The sequence below is a fragment of the Montipora capricornis genome, chromosome 11, assembly GCF_036669925.1.
Source record: "Montipora capricornis isolate CH-2021 chromosome 11, ASM3666992v2, whole genome shotgun sequence".
In the NCBI taxonomy this organism is placed as follows: Eukaryota; Metazoa; Cnidaria; class Anthozoa; order Scleractinia; family Acroporidae; genus Montipora; species Montipora capricornis.
This window is the reverse complement of record NC_090893.1, coordinates 41688296-41708295: the sequence shown is the minus strand read 5'-3', so window position 1 is coordinate 41708295 and position 20000 is coordinate 41688296. Positions and strand designations below refer to the sequence as shown.

General features: G+C 40.4%; 2 protein-coding genes across 2 annotated transcripts in view; both read right to left on the bottom strand.

Annotated features, from left to right (window-relative positions):
- LOC138023833 (uncharacterized) overlaps nucleotides 1-1713 on the bottom strand; it is an 8165-nt gene extending 6452 nt beyond the window's left edge. Inside the window, exon 1 of the mRNA XM_068870919.1 lies at nucleotides 1-1713. This exon is cut by the window's left edge and continues 458 nt beyond it. The gene's annotated coding sequence lies outside the window, so the exon portion shown is untranslated.
- Nucleotides 1714-3016: 1303 nt separating this feature from the next.
- LOC138023495 (uncharacterized) overlaps nucleotides 3017-20000 on the bottom strand; it is a 41968-nt gene continuing 24984 nt past the window's right edge. The window contains exons 8-20 of the mRNA XM_068870496.1: nucleotides 18542-18636; nucleotides 17154-17226; nucleotides 15580-15649; nucleotides 14316-14479; nucleotides 13677-13763; nucleotides 13130-13216; nucleotides 11659-11745; nucleotides 9887-9994; nucleotides 9277-9363; nucleotides 8823-8891; nucleotides 7035-7112; nucleotides 5097-5240; nucleotides 3017-3526 (exon numbers count right to left, since the gene is read on the bottom strand). Of these exons, the coding sequence (XP_068726597.1) occupies nucleotides 3470-3526; nucleotides 5097-5240; nucleotides 7035-7112; nucleotides 8823-8891; nucleotides 9277-9363; nucleotides 9887-9994; nucleotides 11659-11745; nucleotides 13130-13216; nucleotides 13677-13763; nucleotides 14316-14479; nucleotides 15580-15649; nucleotides 17154-17226; nucleotides 18542-18636 (1206 nt within the window). The 3' untranslated portion in view covers nucleotides 3017-3469. The remainder of the gene's footprint in view (nucleotides 3527-5096; nucleotides 5241-7034; nucleotides 7113-8822; nucleotides 8892-9276; nucleotides 9364-9886; nucleotides 9995-11658; nucleotides 11746-13129; nucleotides 13217-13676; nucleotides 13764-14315; nucleotides 14480-15579; nucleotides 15650-17153; nucleotides 17227-18541; nucleotides 18637-20000) is intronic.

The window sequence follows — 20000 nt, the reverse complement described above, 5'->3', positions numbered from 1 at the left end:
TTAGCCAGTTTACTTGCAAACACAAGTTTGTGATTCTGTATTCCAATTTCGCGTTTAACTTGTTCTTATATTGATTCACTGTAACATAGGCGAAAATTCTATTATTTAATGATTGATTGCCTTGAACAGCCTGTTTTCCTTGAAATGTTAAAGGAACGAAACCACTGAACCGGTTACATCGGAACTAGCCAGACTTGCGAGCCACAAGAAGGTTAAAAAAAGTGTTTAGTTTTTCATGTCAGTTTCAGTTGCACACGATGAAGAATAAAATAAAATGACTGAATAAATTTAAATATGGAAACGAATCAGATGTACCAGCTTCAATTAGTGCTCTTTTTTCAGAGAATCCAACTGGGAATGTCACTAAGTGAAATATGACTCAGAAATTGAAAAGCATCAACTCATGCTTTACTTCATTTAATAATTGATGATTTCTTTGTAGGAACCCTTGAAATGTTTCATGGCTAATTTCTTGGTGCGAAGAGAGCTCTTAAAGTGTTTCCTTTTTTTCTTTGAAATATTGGTTGTGTTACCATTCGTGAAGTTCGCAATCTCCGCAGGTGATGTACTGCTTTATCTGGGAGGCCTCCACTCACTAAAGTAGTCACCACTTATGAAAAATACGACGAATTGAAAAAGGAAAGGAAAAAGAAAAACATTGTAATTACACATATACCATGCAATTTGCGCCTCACTAAATATTCTTTTGAGGACGACAAACTTGCATGTAGGAAAAAAAAAATCATGTTTTAAGTTCATTTGACCTACATTTGGAATGTTGCCACTTTTCGAATTTCTCATCAGTCTTCTAGCCAACAGTGAGAGTAGCACTCGGGTCATATTTATACCTCATTAATACCCACAACGTATTTCTAATAAACCAAGAACCATAACGCTCCCTTTTTGATCATGAAAAATACTAAAAATACAAGTCTAGAATACTACAAATACAAGAGTCCATTATGAAGGACTCTTGACAAAGGGAAATAAATTAGCAAAGCTCTTTTATTTCTTTAGTTCTTGAAATAAGCCACTTTTATCATGCAGTAGCGTGAAAATTATGAGGACATGCATTGAAACAATTCAAGATTTTTTTTCGCAAATTTTCGGGAAGGATAATTTGCATTTTACGCCAAAATTAATTTGATCCTCAAAAAATATGTCGTTACGAGGCAGGAATGGATTCCGTTATAACTTGTCCCTGAAAGAATCGTGTTTATTTTCTAAATTACTTTTCCACCAAGTGGATTTGTCTGCTTCGGTATCCAGACCTCAGATCACTACCCTGATCAAATAACTCACTGTACGACTAAGGTTAATAATAACTCCTCTTCAATTTGTAGAAAAACAGTCGTAAGACGAAGAAGAAGAAGATGGTTATGATGATGACGATGATTATGACGACGACGACGACGATGCCGAAGACGATGCCGATGATTATGACGACGACGACGACGACGACGATGCCGAAGACGATGCCGATGACTACGACGACAACGACGCCGCCGCCGACGACAACGGCAATAATGATAATGATAATAATTAATAACAATTCACCGAAGTGGAGGTGGCTAGTGCTGGATATTACCAGGCCGTGTTTTAGTATATACTAAAACTGTGAGATAATGTTGCACTAAAAGATGATTTTAACTCATTTATTCCTGCAACGATTACAATAGGCCATTTCCGAGTTCATGTCAGCCACCTCTTCAAAGCGAGTCTAAGTGCGCAGTTTTTGTGATGGTAATTAGTTCCACTTTGCATATGAATGAAAACTAATTTTCATAAGAAAAAGTTCGCACTTAGACTCGCTTGAAGAGGAGGCAGACATGAACTCGGAAATGGCCTATTAGCCAACATCAAAAATATTATAATACCCCTCGTTTGTCCCTCCAAAATTTTACATAAGCACTGTTTTTATTTTCTGTTGGGACAACATGGTTCCAAGAGAAACTGGCAACAATGCTTATGCAAAATCGTGGAGGGGCAAACAAAGAGTATTATGGTATTTTTGATAGTGGCTAATATTTTTGGGCGGAAATCCCGCGCGAGTTGCTCGGAGGTGATTAGCAGAGGATATTTCAGCAAAGTTTGAGTCGCCAATCTATGCGCGTCTTCTACGCTTTCCACTTTACGTATATGCTAATGATAATTCTAAATAGAATAATTCCAGAAAAACATGTGGAGAATTGTATGTTATTCGACCCACTGAGATGCGACGCCCAGAAAGCCTTGGCAACTCTCACGACGGTAAAACGGCTTAAGAGTTCTTCGTATTGCCTTGCCAAAATTGTCCTTCTGATAATTTTTATTAAAACCTTGTTTATTTGCAGATAAGTTGTCACCGGAGGAGCTCTGTTTCCTTTCTTTATCAAAACAGACGCATCAAGCAATTTTCACGTGACATAAGGTGGGTCAGCACGCAGCTATTATGACGGCTTTCGTTATTGGTTCAGCAAACAATGGGCACAAGAAGTATCAGAAACCCATAAGGGTTGAAACGTGTAACGCGCGTTCACAGTTTCCGAATATTCAGTGCGAACTGATTGGTTGAATGTTTCAGTGCTAAATACCATATTTGGAAACCCCTCGCTCTTGTTGTTCCAAATATGGTACTTAGCAAATTTGAATATTCAGAAGCTTGTTTCCCAGAACACAAGGGGCCGTTACACGTTTCAACCCTTATGGGTTTCTGGAAGTATATAACGGAAACAATGGAACCTAAAGGCTAAAAACAATAGAGGTGCATACTTTACTACAGGTGGTTAGGAGCTGTGTGGCATATGACTGAACAATTAAACAAATCGAATGTGGTTCAGCGTTGTGTATACTCTTATCGACCACGATATTCGTCATCACAGTGGTCAAAATGTGGCCGAGAGTCTCCACAACAAATTTTGACCCCTGTGGTGACGAAAATCGTTGTCGATAAGAGTACAGACAACGCTGAACCACATTCGATTCGTTTATTACCACAACTTTTAAGAGACCGTGACGCAAAGAATAAGCAAGCGTTGTCTATAACTTTCTCGCAATCTCATTGGTTTATTTTCCAAAATGGGCGTTTGTGATTGGCTATTACAATTACGTGACACATTGACGAGAGCAAGGCACGAGTAGCGTTGTCGAGACTCTTGTCAACAACGGCAAATTATCCAATTAGATTGCGAGATTTCATGCATAACGTGGCAAATGAATAATTGCAATATCCAGGATTTTACATCCGATTCAAGTTCTTTTCGCATGGCCTACCCCCCTCTCCCAAACAGCTTCGCCATTAAAATGCCCCTATATTGTCTACAACAAGATGCGTCCACGCTTTTCAAAAATAAATATCGAGAACGGAGATTTTGGTCCACAGGGCCTAGGGATGGAACGCGCTAAAACGACATATAAATTTAGCCATCAACGAATATTAAGTGGGGAATTTGATTGTATGTTGATGAACCTCTGCTTGAATCATTGTGCGTCATGTCCTTTGCTGTTGTGCGTCCCTCTGGTATGAATCTAACATCTCACTTGTCAACTGCCGACACAAAGAAAATAGATAACGATTTCTTCAATTTGCACAAACAAAAACAGAGGAAGAAGGACACAGGCAAAGAAGAAACATGTCGTAAGGAAACCCAACCAGACGAACGAAAGCTCTTAAGGTTGTGAGAATGTTGCAAACAATTCAACATCGATCGTAATGCTCTGAAAAAAATTACTGTCCGACAGTTTACACTTTGAACCACGGGAGTGCTAACATGACATCCCAACCGGTTCCGTTTTCATTTCGGTTCGAGTCCATTCCGGTTGATCTTTTCGCTCCGTATCTGTTTACACCACACACCACTACTCTCTCATATGTTTAAGTTATTAATTACAGACCACTTTCACAAATAGTGGCTGATCAATTTTCCTTTCGTGCCAATATTAATTTGCTAAGACCTTCCACTCTTCTGCTCGATCAAAAGTTCTTTTGGAGTTTGAATACCGTGATGGGGCGAGAAAATTGATCTTATTACCATCGAAGTGAAATAATATTTCCCATGGTCACTTTTATAAGCATTTTCCCGCAAAATCTATACTAAATTAGCGGACTGTTGCGATTTTTTGTAACTTCAGATGAACACAAAGGAACAAGTAAGTTCACCACAAAAAAGTTCATGATTTAGAAAGATACATCAACTTTACTTCCTTGACAGTTGGCTGCACTTTGATATAATGGTCTTGCACATGATACACAGATGCACAAGAAGGCAAAAATCTAGCTCCCTAGGGGCATGTACTAAAACCAGGAACACAGGAACACAGGAACACAGGAACACCGGAACACCGGAACACCCTGGAAGTAACCCCAAACCCTCAATTTGGCTAACCCTAGGCCTAGCTAGGCCTTAAGTTGGTTTTTAGGCCTAGGCCTAATTGAAGGTTTTGGGTTACTTCCACGGTGTTCCGGAGTGTTCCGGTGTGCTAACCATAGGCCTAAAAACCAACTTAAGGCCTAGCTAGGCCTAGGGTTAGCCAAATTGAGAATTTTGGGTTACTTCCAGGGTGTTCCGGAGTGTTCCGGTATTCCGGGGTGTTCCGGAGTGTTCCGGTGTTGCTGGTTTTAGTACATACTCTCCTTAGGCCCGTTTTAAATGTCGCATTCTACATGTGCAGAATGTAATGCAAATGAGCGAAAATAGTGATATATTCTCAACAGGATCATCCGCAAACAATGCCTTAGACTAGATAAGATATGGGAGACTCAGCCCAAGGCGGTTAGGAGCGGGGAGCTCCGTACGGAGTGCTGGCTCATCTCTGCGGGGAGGTGGGTGGGACGCGAAAAGGAGAATTCGTAACACCGAAAAGACTGAATGAGCTATAGTGATAAGGGAGTGGCCTTATATAAGAGTCCCATTACCCTGGGACACGTGAAGGATCGCTACGGACTGCACGCGGTATGCTAAGGTTGCGTAATCAGCGTTCTAAGGCTATTTTGTGCGGAGCCCGTAGAGAGAATAATAGATTTTTCTCATTTGCATTAGATTCGGCACATGTAAAATGCGACGCTTAAAACGGGTCTTTTTCAAAAAAAAAAAAAACAAACAAACAAACAAACTTACAGTCTTAAATTTGGAGGTAACCTCCGCGGTTAACTCGTCCTCGGTCATTCCGCGAGGCACCAAAGAACTGAGTGAGGAAGAAGGGTTGATGGTGAGGTATTTGTCAAGTTTTTCTCTGGGTAAGTAATCTTGCCTCACCTTTGTCTGCCAAAAAAAAAAAAAAAAAAATTGCAAAAGAAATTATCATATGATTCAGCATTACCAAAATGATATGCATCATATTCGAAACCTCAAAGTTTATCCAATTGCAAACGTCATTAAAGGATCATAACCTCGAGTTAATCCGCGGTAAGCATAAGCGTACATCTTATTCAAACAACAACAACAAAAACAAAACAGTTTATTTGTACCACACGTAAATAAAGATACATGAAATAACCCCCCCGGGACGAGGCGGGGGAGTAGCAGGGACATTGTTGAGGTATTACAAGGTACAATGCCCCCCTAGAAAATAATTACGAAGCTAATCTAGCTAGGAGGCAGAATAAAGAATTTTATGTATAAAGGAAAAAGTCGATTCAGGGAGGTACGACCTCCATGACGTCGACTGTCGACTCCAAAATGGCCACCGTTTTCGTATTCTTTAGTTTGTTTGCAATTTAGCCCGTACTGCCTCGTTTAAGGTTAAATATTCTTTTTTATTTTTTAGATATTGATGAAATACCAGGATCTCTCCTTTTACTAAAAAATCATATCTTCACCGCGCGCAGTGAACATATCATTTTTATCTTTCACATGTGAGGATATAGGTGTTGTCATGGTAACCAACACGATTAGCCAATAAAAAAGATAAGATACTTTTGTGCTTTAATATAATTCTTCTCTACTACATTAACATTTTTATTGCAAAATTAGACATTATCATGATTTGTTTTTCATAACTTTCATATCTTGTTTCATGTTACACAACATTCGTGTTTTAGCCGTTGGTGACCACTTTTTCATCATTTCGAAACTGAATAAAACAAGTTGTTTTAATTCTAGACATTTCACCAATATCTATATAATAAACAGAACATTACATGGCCGCTTGGGGATACGAATTTTATCTTCTCGTGCTGAAAGTATCTCTCACGAGCGAGCGAAAGTGAGAGATACTTGCAGCACTCGAAGATAAAATTCGTATCCCCGCGCGGCCATGTAATATCCTCCATGAATTTGAGTTTAAGAACGAGGCAACAAGGGCTAATAGACCATTTTCGAATTCTCACGGCTGGACTGGATCTAGCATGAAATGGAGGCAAATGCGGGCAAATTAATTTGTGTCTGAAAAGATTTGCCCGCATTAGCCTCCATTTCATGCTAGACCCAGTCCAGCCGTGAGAATTTCGGAAATGGTCTATTTGAAAGGAAACAAAAGATCAATGGCGGCCATTGCAATACTGCAATGGCGGCCATTTCGAAGGAGGTGTTTTTACCTAATCAAATGGTTTTGCTTTGCAGAAGACAATAAAGAAATGTGTCGCACAAACAGAATCAGAATAAAGTAAAAAAGTGAAGTTTGGGATCGCTTGTTTTCGATTTCAAATTTCTCGGGTACCGCCATCTTGAATAATTGCGATGTTTTAGCGTTCGCAATAGTGCAACCTTTACACGTCACAATTATTTAAAATGGCGGCACCCAGGAAATTTGAGAATAAAAATAAGCGATTCTGAAATCGGATACAAACGCGTTCTTCGAAGATTAATGTAGACATAAGTTACAGTCCGGTAGTTTTAAGTTATTTTTTGTTGGAGTAACATCGTTGTAAGGGTTAAATAAATAAATCAATCAATCAACGAAAGAAAATAAAAATTGTCCATCCTTGTGCAACTGGGATAATAGCACGCTCCTTGTATAAGCACTTGGCCATCACAAGACCACCTCAGCAAAAAACAAAAAAACAAAAACAAAAACAAAGAAACAAACAAAACAAACGGAAGTGTGATTTTCTTTACCTTTGCTACAGGAAGTTCATCATCTCTTCTAGCATCTGATAATCGCACATAAACTGAACTTCCCTCGACGAATTTAATCTAATGAGCAGAGTATTAACCAAACAACCAGTTATCTATCAAAATTGACATGTGGACACGAATACACGAGAGTTAGAGATCATCGCAGTTACTTTAACTCAGAAGCGATCAGAATGTAAATTCTCTTCACAATTTCAATGAAATATCAGTCATAAAGGTATTAAGAATGAAGATTATTATCAACTTAAGAAGTGTGGTCTTGATGTAACACCAAATTCTCACGACTAGCTAACAAAGAACTCTATGGTACTAGTTGGGAGAATGAACTTTCCGATCGTGGGAATGAAAGGGTTAAGCAACAACTTAAGCAGTTGGAAAGAAAGCCTGAAAAAAAAAAAGGCTTGAACGGGGCTCGAACCCAGGACCCTGCGATTGCACGCCGCACTGTTGTTTTCAGACTTCCTTCGCAACTGCTTTACAAGTTGCTGTTCAACTGGATAATCTCCAACTTTCACGTATTTCAATTTCCATAGTTCAAATATATAGTCATTTCATATATTCTATGGAATTCAGTTGAACAGGAAGAATTGAGCAAAAGCAATCAACAATGTGAAACTAATGTAAAGAGAAGTATCCTCTCAACAATTTAGATGGCCAGGGATCCTGATAAGATCAGTGATGAGACAAGTCTGGATAACAAGTCTAGATAACTATACCACATAGTACTTTGGGGTGCAGGGGTGGCGCAGTGGCGAGAGCACTCGCCTCCCACCAACGTGGCCCGGGTTCGATTCCCAGACTCGGTGTCATATGTGGGTTGAGTTTGTTGGTTCTCAACTCTGCACCGAGAGGTTTTCTCCGGGTACTCCGGTTTTCCCCTCTCCTCAAAAACCAGCATTTGACTTGATTTACTTTCATTGTTCATTTCAGTTTACAGTGTCCCCAATAAGCGCTCCACTAGACACTTAAATAAAGTTCCCTTCCTTCCTTCCTTTCTTTTAAGATTATATCTTAAAAACAAAAAAAACAGTTCTCCATTGGTCGGAACCTGGGCACAGGACGGTAGTTCGTCTGATAATCCGTCTGTGTAGAAATACAGGCAGACAGAGGGATCTTCCGTCTAGACGAAATGCTGGATAGTTCGTCTTGGTAGACGAACTTCCGTGGATAATTTGTTTGGACGGATGATCCCTCGGATCAACTATCTTAATTTGCCCAAGCTAATCCCAGGCGGATGATTCGTTCCTAGCATTTATGGACTGGACGGATGAATAGATACGTCTCTAGCTTAAATCGAGCCATTGGCCGTATTTATACTAGAGGACGTCTCAGACGTCTAGACGCATTAAACGTCTGGCCGTAAGTGCGACTAATATAAATACGGGACGCACTTAACTTCGACGGCTAAAAAACAAATTCACAATTTTCTTCAAAAGATACTGAGATTTAATCACCAAAGAGACTGTGTGCACTTCATTACTAAGTCCGTCCCAGTTTAGTGCGTCTCGTCTTTATACTAGACAGCTTAGACGTCTGAGACGACTACGACGTCTGTTAAGTGCGTCGTTTAGACACACTTAACTTGAGACGTTTAATGCGTCCATCTTATTTCCCGTATTTATACTAGTCGTCTAAGACGTCTAAGATGTCTTAGACGTCCTCTAGAATAAATACGGCAATTCAAACAGTAATTAAATCGCGTGGACAAGGTAGGCTAATGTTTGAGTAATTGTAAAGATAGAAGAAAGCTCAGTAAGCTAAACAACTCACCACTTTTCTCCGTCGAAAGGAAGCAAGAACATTAACACAATTCTCGCTCTGAAGAGAATTAATTACGGCCTGCGAATCAAAAATCGCAAAGAAAAAGTTACAGTTTTTCCAAACTATACGGATATAATACCAAAATGTCCCACTCATCATTTCATTAAGAAAGTGTTACTGTATCGCTCAGTCCTTTAGGGAGGAATGTTAATTCTCAAGTTTCAAGTAGAAGAAGATGTATCACGAGGCTTCATCCACTCGATTGAAGGCAACGCCCCTCCATAACGCTTGTCAAGTGGATTGCGCTGATGCAGGACCTTAATTAATGACTTTTATTATATTTTCATCTCTTTTTATTCTATAGGATATACTGATTAAATATGATGAAAGTGTTGCCTCATGGTTCTGAGTCTGAGGACAATGTCGTGAAGACTGAAAAAAAAAAAAAATTGACAAACCCTACCTCGGGGGGTTCCCCTGAATACAGAGGAAGCAGATAAGAGCCACCCATGACATAACCTTCATTGAAAACTTGAACTGCAGTCCATGCCTACGGAGTCAAAAAATAAAATAAATTAAATAAATTAAAGAAAAAATATGCTGATTTTGAGACATGCTTTAGCCTCAACAAAGCAGAAGCCCAAGATACGGCACTAAAAGGTAAAGGAAATAGGCAGCATGTCGCCATAGGTACCTCTCGTACAACTGACTCGAAACCCCCAATCACGCCGATGCCACCAAACCTCTTCGCACTTTAATGAACGAAATTAGCTCCGGCGTTGTGGGGTCCATTTATACCATTTGCAGGACCTCAAAGGACTGGTTAAACCAAAAAAAAGAAGAGAAGAAAAAAACAGAAAAAACAGACAGAGACGGAAAACAAAGAAACCTAGTCCCGGAAACAATGCAAGCTAAGCCTATTATTAACAGGGTTTACACAAAACAGGTCGACACCAAGAATACCAGGGCTTGGGGAGAGGAGGGGGGAGGGGTGCAGATGAGAGGGGAGCAGATGCTGAGGCTGGTGCTGTTGCTGGCATAAAGTAGTCATGACGTAATCCCTATCAGCTTACCTGTCCCTTTAAACTGCAGCTTATTTTAATTTGACTTGTGTCCACTACCAACTCGTGTAAATGGATAATTATTACCATGTATCTGTGATAGGTGCGGCGAGGAAAAACCTGAAAAGAAAACGAAGAAAATGCTACATGGGCACATGATTGTGTTGGCGCATGTCAACTGACTTGAAAAGGAAATTAGTTGTTTTCAAGATGACTTTCTTTTCTTTCCTTAGGTCGATTTAGCTTTTCAATCTAGTTGACCAGATTTTAGGGTCGACTACCGAGACGAAGATTAGCCGGTGCGAAACACAAATGTGACCCATGTCAATTTGATTTTCATTTTTGGTTCACCTAGTGAATACAGGTTCTTTATCAGTTTTTGGGAACAGCATCGAGAAGGTAAGAACAGGGAAAAAAATCACTACTCAATGGAAATCATTTACAAAATGATTACCGGCTGTAATACTGTCTTAACTGTGGCCAAAAGCTATACGTAACCCTGAGAGACCAGATTGACGACCAGAGATGAAAGATAGAGAAACTGGGTTCGCGAAGTTGCCGAGGGAGCCGATGGCCAACTTTGCACCAACTGGTCGCAATTAAGGTGAACAGTACACAGAAAGAATGATGAAAATGCATTGGAGAACTGAACCTTGCACTTAACTGGAGAGTGTAAGCAATCATCTCTAATAGACACCTAAAAAATTCAGTCGGGTGTAACGGGATTCAAAAACATGACATTTCGTCTATAACGCGCGGTTGAAATATACATTAATTTCATTCATCGACTCCTTCACTGGAACAAATGAGCCTCACAAATTGACCTGCTCCCAACTGAGTGGCTTCAAAGCTCAGTTTGTAGTGCATTGCACCAGCATCACAGAGGTCATTGGTTCGAATCCCGCTGGAGTCACCTGAATTTATCAAGTGTCTAAAAGATATACAATACTCCATGACCGCTGAATAAAGCGGTGACCGCTCAAGTTCTCCATGACCGCTGAATAAAAACATTGAGGACGCATTTTTACAGGATTAGCCTCCATCTGAAGTGAATATATTTACAAATACCGGTAGGAAGGTGCCTAAATTTGAAACTAAACAATAGACAGAGAAGTAAACAAGTTATCTTCTCGCTGGAATTTGTGAATCCTGTATATTCACTTCAGATAGAGGCTAACCCTGTAAAAATGCGTCCTCTGTGTTTTTATTCAGCGGTCATGGAGAACTCGAAACTGGACTATTGCTTGAATTGTGCAGATAGAGCGGTTTTCAATTGAGTGTCGAAAGTAATTAGCGAACTACTTTGGTCTTGCATTACTTCACTCAGTGATTGGTTCTAAGTTCTCGCGCCACTTTTTCAACCAATCAGAAGTGAAACTAAAACCAATCGTGGCTCACGAGTGCACATTTTCACGCGCTTTGCGTCGGCTACGTGTAATTACTTCAAGTTTTGATTGGTTTACTGGATTGTCTCCGTCCTTTTTGATTGGCCAAAGTAATTACTTTGCTTTTGGTTTTACGACACTCGATTGAAACTTGCTCTAAGGGCGAGGATCACTTCTCCATTTTGTTAATAACTCGCACTTCAAATGTACATTTATAGTGGTTTCGCACGGCAGCCATGTTGCATGGCAGGAACAACGAAAATGTCTTGTATTAATATTAGGAAGAACATTTGTTCCCATAGGAAAACGAATCTATTGTTCCTGCCATGCAACATGGCTGCCGTGCAAAACCTCCATTTCCAAAGCAATGATGTGGGCCACTAAAAGTACGGTACTGACCTTGAGTCCCTGACGCCAAACAGGAGACGCAATGCTGCTAGAGTAAAGTGGGGTAGTTACGTAGTTTAAAGGGTCCATTCGCTCACCCTGAAAACCGGATTAAAGAAAAAAAAAAGTTCCAAACCTTCTGTTGTCCATGTGGTCCGGTCATTTGGGCGCTGGATACGTATGCGCATGCTGTTAGGATTGGGAATGACCAGATTGTAGAATTTGACTGGCCAAAATCAATGTTGACTGCGGTCTAGATTTTACTATCGAGATTAGCAATTCTGTAACCCTGGGCCCAGTTGTTCGAAAACCGATTAACTTAATCTAGGATTAGCGTAAACTTTGGCTTCATGTTTTCACCTTTTTGGTCAAAGTTTCTTTTGCCCATTTTTGTTTTTCAAGATTGACTTCTTCTAATGTAAAGTTTCGCCGAATATCAGCGTTGCACAGCATGTGGGAGTTGAGAAATAAACTCCTTGGTTAATTTTTAATCTGGATTAGTGCTAATCGGCTTTTGAACAACCGGGCCCTGAACACCATGTGCAAACTAGCCGCTCCTGACAAATTCTTTGGCCTGAAGATATTTAAGAATTTCGGCTACGTGCTATCCACTTCATCTTATTGGACACCACTTTCAATACAGATATGCCTTTCTCGTAAATGCCCGTGCCACCATCCGTGATTTTCGCAATTCCATTAGTATCTTTTTATTTTATTGCACGGGCCACATGTTCCCTTTGCGCTCACTCCTTTGGTCTCTATGTAATATTTATTTATTTTTATATAATAACCAAATCAATGCGCGCGCTCTGATTGGTCAATCAGCTATGTTTTATTGTGCCAGTAAACTCTCGGAAAAATCGCGCGTCTTCTGAATTATTATGTAAAAGCAATAGACCACAGGTTTCTATGGTTTATAGGCATGTTAAACCACTTAGAATGTTGGAAGAACACTCGAAGAATTCGTAAATCACTCACCTGCGGCTCGTGATTTACGAATTCTTCTCGTGTTCTACTAGCATCCCGCGTGGTTTATCAGCCTATAAACCATAGAAACTTGTGGTCTATTGCTTAAATAACCAATGAAGCTGAAAGATCAAAACATTTGTACTCAAAAACTTAAAAACAAACAAACAAGGAAAAAGGTAAAGACAATGCGCAACAGTTCAGCGGAGGAAGCTACGAGCAAAGATGAAGTCAAAATTTAGAAGTTTATTTTTGTCCCTTCTTTTGCTTTTCTGGCCATATAATCAACGTCTTAATAACTTGTAGGTTGGTCTGTAAGGGAGAGTCTTGACCTGGACCGCTTGTACTGGCCTCACCACGTTCGATATGTACTGGCAATCGCCGTCAAGGTTCTTTCATAGAAACCTCCCTCTCGGTAAGGAGAACTCATTACGGCCTTAAAAGCCCGAAGATTCAAATGACAGCCCGAGTGAAGGATAGCAGTTTGGAGGACAAAAACCAAACAAACTTATTTCACCTTGTAAAACCATCCCGGAGGGGAAAGACAGTAAGTTGCCATGGTAAAACCACTCCATGGTAAATTCTGCGCAGCGTCCACAGAAATCTGAAACAAGAAACACATCTTTACACATGCCAAATCTGATTAAAACAATAGTGCCAGAAGACCATGTTAACGCTCCCTTGCTCCATCTAAAGAGGGAATTTGTCATGATAACGATGACAGAAAACGCAACGAAATACAAAGTTCACTAAACGTAAGAGAATATTTGGGGTGCAGAGAGAGCACTTGTTTCCCACGAATGTGGTCCGCGTTTGATTCCCAGACTCGGCGTCATATGTGGGTTGAGTTTGCTGTTGTCTACTCTGCTCTGAGAGATTTTTCTCCGGGTACTCCGGTTTTCCGCTCTCCTCAAAAACAAGCATTTGATTCAATTTGCGTTAATTTCTTGATTTCAGTCCCCAATTAGTGCTCCAGCGCTGGCAGACTAGAAACTTAAATGAAGTTCATCTCCTTAGAATGTTGCACGCTATCTTATTTCAAGTGCGAGAGCAGCAAAATTTACCTTCAGTCCATGCATTACATGATAAAGTGCGACGTAATTGAGGTCCATATCCAACGGTAAAGCATCGATATTTCGAGTGAGACGAGTCTAAAGGCACGATACGGGAAAAAGAAACAAAAATGGAAAACCACACAGTATAAGCTTAAAAACCTTACTCAACAATGACGAGATCTACTTTTATCGACGTTGACTCGGGGATACTCGGAAAAATTTCCCAGTGTTCCTTTTCAGAAGTCGAACCTTCGACTTTCCCACAACTAGTTCGGATGTTCTACGCTATAGGAAAGTCGTGGGAGGTACGCCGTTAAATGGGTTCCTCTGACAACTTTTCCGACACTGCCGGGATCTATATTATCGAAGTGGACTATTTTCGGGATTGCACTGAAAGAAGTGTTATATGTTAACCCCGGTAAATGAAACGAAGCGATTTTTTTCCGACGGTGAATAGCGGATACTCGGGAATATTCGGAAAGCAATCCGAGTACTCCTCCGTAGGAGTAGAACCTACGACCTTCCAATTTCTAGTTCGGATGGTCGACCACTGAGCTATAGGAGACTCGTGGGAGCTAAGCCATTAAACTAGGCTTAAAGAAACAAAGTGATCCCTTGGGAATAACAGTATTTCATGTCAATACGTACCTTAATCCAGCTTTCTATAACTTTATCTTTCTTTAACTTCCGTTCTTGTCCGTCGCCAATTAGTTTAATTGCGTCCCTTGTTTTCATTGCTTGTCTCTTGACCATGCTATGGAATATCTGGCACTCTCCTAGGGTGGGCTCGCACGAGAGAGAAAAATATGTGCCTAAAAAAGCCGAAATAAAAAAATTCAGTGAGAAGAATTCAGCCAAAGCGCTGGAAAATGCGCGGGAAAACATCGCGGTTCCTTTTGCATTTTTCTTCTCACTGGCTGACAAAGTGCCATAAGATTTCTACACTTCCAGGCATGTGACCTGACTTGCGGGATCGCATAATTATGCTGAATAAAACATGTGCGAAAAAATCAGAACACTAAATCACCTGGCTGATACTCACTAACCAATGCGAATAAAGCGATACGTACTGTGCAAGGCTAAATATATTTTCAGTTAGCTATCATCTACAGCAATGGTTCTCACTCACTTTCAGTTAATTTATGTGTATAATACTTTGAGAGAACATTTCATTGTGCATAATCGTTGGATTCCGCAAAACCCACCACTGACGTTTCGACAACCTGAGCACTAATGACAGTAAAATGATTAATGCTGTGTCAATGAATGGGGCTTATTCACGCGGTGGCCATATTGGCCATACACAATAGATTTCGTACCTCAAGCCTCGAGACGTTGTAGGGCGATAATTTTATACCTTTAAAAATGAATTAAAGTACGATCGTCCAGATGAGTGTAGTCCTGAAAAGGACTGTTTTGGATGACATTGGCTGACGTTTCGACAACCTGAGGGAAAGGCATATTCAGAGTCATGCAGGTAAAGTTCGCTCTACCGTTAAAGTAAACGTAAAATCGTCAATGGTTTGAAGTCATATCATAGCCAAGTGAAAAACGATCGTCCGCGTGAGTGTAGTCCTGAGAAGGACTGTTTTGGATGACAATGAATGACGTTTCGACAGCTGGAGCGGAACTAATCTTCAGAGTCAAATCTCTTCAAAAGCAGTGTTGCCTCAAGTAGATTAATGCGCTTGCCTTCTCGACACTTTATGCAGTAAAAACCTTTATAGACTAGAATCGGTCACAATTAAACACTAACTCTAGACGCAATTTGTTAAGCACAGGCTAAACTCTGTTTAAGTTACCAACCCATTGCATTGAAGGGTTAGTCTACAGTGCTTCTTTTGTACATTCATTTACCCTGTTGAAAATAATTTCCAAGATTAGTTGTATATAGTTGGATTTGAAGTTTTACCGTCTGCGTAGTTTGGTTTCGGCTGAAAGAGTCCCTCGGCTTCCCAGTCTGATTCTTTGAATTCTGAAGCCTGTGAATTATTAAGAGTAAGAAATTTGGAAATTAAGGACCGTCGTGTTAATTTTTGGGCATCCCTAATGCGCACGTAAATGGTGATACAATGGCCAATCTTGACTTAAAAGCTCTTCCCCATTGCGCATGACTAAAGAAGCGAGGGGACCCAAGGATCATGCGCACACGTAAGCAACACCAGAAGAAAGCTGACGGCAACCGGAAGTGAGCTGTTTTACCTTCTAACTTGTCTTCACACAACCATATTTACATTGATAAGTATCTTTTCTCCATTCGTTTTTGTCACACGCCGGCCATATTGTCCCGGAAGACCAAACGAGCTTTGTTTTACCACGCCAAGCCTCGCAGTGGAAACCATGGGGGCGAGGCTTGGCGTGCTAAAACAAAGCTTTTTTGGGCTCCCGGGACAATATGGTCACTGTGTGAAAAGGGCGAATTACAGATGATTAGTGTAAAAATCTGGGAGACACCACTGTCTCTTCCGGTTGCCGTCCACGTCTCAAAAACGCGCGTGCTTAAAGGAGAACTGAAGAACAAAATCAGCAATTTTTCCAACATGGCGTTTTTTTGTTTCTTTTCGTTTTCTGTTTTTTGCGAGAAAATTACGTCCGAAGTTGGGCTTTTCCCGCTGTTTCTGCCATTTCAGAGCGGGCTCAAAAACTAAATAAGTACCATGTTGTGACATATATGGGGAACACAGATTTCGAAATCAAGAGAAACAAGTGCTGATGTGGATATTTTATTCGTTGTTTTGCTGTTTTTTCCCGGACTCAACATTCACAACAAACATCAGTCAAAAACACTGCTTCTATATGGGGCGCTCTATCATGTCTTCCCTATATCATACGTCATAGGCTGCAAAAATGACCGCTGACTCCTCCATTCTGAGCCGTTATGCTGATGGCTCAAAATCGGAGTAAAAATATTTTTTTAGATGGAAAAACGACGGATATGCCAGAAAAAAAAAGTTGAAAACATTATTGTGCATGGTCTAAAGTGTAAATAAAAAAATGCTTAATTTTTGCCTTCAGTTCCCCTTTAAATACTAGCTGCACCATGCTACTCCATAAAAAAATAAATAAATAAATAAATAAATAAATAAAAAATAAAAAAGTTTAAACTCGGAAACTCGGAAAGATATGATGATCACACCTTGCAAAGGCTAAAATCGTAGCAAGACAAGTTGCAGAAACAGTAGAGGAAAGTAGAATTGAGTTCTCCTTTCCGCAACGCTTCACGCAACGTTGCAACGAATTCTTCAAGAATTGGATAGTATAACATCTGTCCGGCAACTGGTGTCACAACGGTTTGCGGCACCAGCCAATGAAAATCTTCCTTTAACTTCATGCGATCATCGAAAACGAGACAACTTGTTTCGCAAAGTGAGAATTTTTGTCGCAAAAAAAGTTGCAAGAAAAATTGTCGAGTGTAACAGCGCCTTCAGGTGCTTTAAACTCGTAACAAGGAAAGGATTCAATGTCCAGAGAATTCTTTGCACCCACCTCCTTAGGTCTTCCATTGGGATGACAAGCTGCCTGCACAATCCTTACCAATAAACTAGCACAAGGAACGGGACTAAAAAAATAAAGATATTGAATCAAGACAAAAATGAAAGGGAACTGGTAGATAATTTTGTAAGGAGATTTTATCCGTTGCACGAAGGGATCACAGGGCAACCACGGTCCATCTGGCATCCTCTAGATTCCTCGCAAACCGTTGTCCCATGCTTCCCTCTAGCTCTAGCGTGCTAACGTACAGGAAGTTGCTTACGTTAAAAAGACGTCAATGAGTATGCCTGAGATTTCACTGATAACTAAATATCTTGGAGCCGAGCAGAGAATTGCGAGACCGCCACCTTTCGACATCTTTGTCTTAGCACTATACAGGACCTATATCACAGGACTGAATCTAATACGCCATTTCCGAGTTCATGTCTGCCTCCTTTTCAAGGGCGAGCCTAAGTGCGAAGTTTTTCTTACGAAAATTAGTTTTCATTCATGTGTAAAGTAGGGCTGATTTTGAGAAGAAAAAACTTAGCTCTTAGGCTCGCTTTGAAGAGGAGGCAGACATGAACTTGAAAAATGGCCAATTTTATTTGCTCCCACGATTCTCCTATAGCTCAATAGCTCGTGGGTAGAGCTGTATAGATCCGAACTATTCACCGGAAGGTCAAAGGCTCGCCTTCTGTTCACTACAACTCGGATTTTTTCCGAGAATACCCGAGTAATACCGATATTTACACTGCTTCATTACACATATCTTACGCATAAGATTAATCCGCACTTTACATTCACACGGTGCTTCCAAATAACCATTCCTTTTCACGTTCGCAACGAGATTGCAAGGTCAATAAAAAAGGCATTTTTATACCCTTAGATTTGATTTGAAGTTTCAGTCCTCAATAAGTAGCGCTATCGTCCACTATTTAACACTTAATTTGATTCCATATTGGCGTGCATCTGCTCAGTAATCGATCACAGACGACGTGAATAAGTGGCAAGCGCAGAAAAGTGGCACACGAGGCGATATAGTTTATAATATAAAGAAAAAAGCCTTTAAACCCAAAATCTTTCTGGCCTATTTGAAAGAGGTTACTTTCCCGACTTGACAGACACGAAAATAACACTTTGACGTAAACTATTGTCTACACAAAATAATGCAACCTGATTGGTTGCTTCGCTTAAAAAAGAATTGTGATTGGTTCTGTTTTGTATAATGACGTCAGCTATGCATCTGTCCTCTAACAGGTCATAACTAATAACCAATCAAAATGCGTGCATGCGTTTGACTTCCGTAAGCAAAAGGCGGATTTCTTTTCGGAGAATGTCCGAGTCAAAATTAATAGACCCATACTTACGCTTTTTGCATCAACAAAAGTATTGACACTCACCAAAGACGCTGGATCATGCTCTCGTGTAATGGCTGCGTAAAATCAGGACTGCCTCCATATAGACGTACTTGGTGAGGACCTTCATTCAAGGCCACCTTAATAAAAAACAACATTTTCATATACCCGTGAAAAGTTTCTCATTAGTTTATGTGTGTGAGAGCATTTAGCTAACAAGTATACCCGTGCAAATCAAATTGACCTTCTGAGCGCTAGCTTTCACGTGTAGTGTCACGTGACTTTTGATAGAAACAAACCTGGAAAGTTCGGACATTGGAGTAGATCGCACATATAACACACAGTCAGATGGTGTAGCATGCGGATATAAAATGTTAGTTTCTTTTTGCGTTCGACTTGGAAATAATGCAACGGAGACACCAGTCGCTTCGATGGTTAGCATTTGGTGTAGGACGCGATAGTTTTACACTCGCATTTCGACAGGATTGACGGGGTTGGGTCTGGTTTTTCCATCTTCGATTGCTTGGCAGACGGAAACGAAATGCACTCCACGCATTGTTATTCACGAATTTACCTTTGTGTATTAAAATTGGTTTTGTCTTTCTACTGGTAGCATCTATTGCCGGATTAGCATTAGTTGCGCTAGTGGCAATTACCTTGATTAAAGTAAAGCGTCATTGCTTCAACTGCAGCGGCGATTTCTATCAGCGAAGACTTCAAAACGCGCTCCCTGAAACTCCACGCTCCTGCGATATCCATTGTGTGGAAGTCCTTCTTTAATTGGCACCTGCTTAGACATGTTGACTCTGAACTGTTGCAAACAGGACTGCTTGCTGAAGTTAGCTAAACTGATTAAGCGTTTTCGAATTAAAGGCTCGCTGACAGAAGAGGCTCGATTTACACACCCTCGAATCACATTCATTCTGTTCTATTATTGACCTCGAGTGCACAAATATATGACAATTTAAATACATGAAGGTATTCGTGATAACAAATTGCAAAGAATACATTTCGTTTCCGTCCGCCGAGGGATCGAAGATGTTCACAACCTGACTCACCCGCGGCAATCCTGTCGAAGTAGGAGTGTAAAACTATCGCGTCCCACACCAAATGCTAACCATCGAAGTGACTAGTGTCTTTGTTGCATCATTTCCAAGTCCAACGCAAAAAGTAACTAACATTTCGTATCTGCTCGCCACGCCATCTCACTGTGTTATATGTCCGATCTGCTTGGATGTTCGAACTTACATCCAAAGTCACGTGACACTACACGTGAAGCTAGCCCTCAGAAGGTCAATAGACTAATTTCGATATATTAAAATTCAGTCGAAAACAAAAGGCGTCATCTCGAGGCTCTGGGGAATAAATATAAGGATTTGTATGAGTTTATTCCCCAGAGCCTCGAGGTGATGCTTTTTGTTTTGGACTGAATTTTAATATATCGAAATTGGTCTATTGAAAGGTTACCCTAAAGAACAATGTTAGCGGTACCATGGGTGCCAGA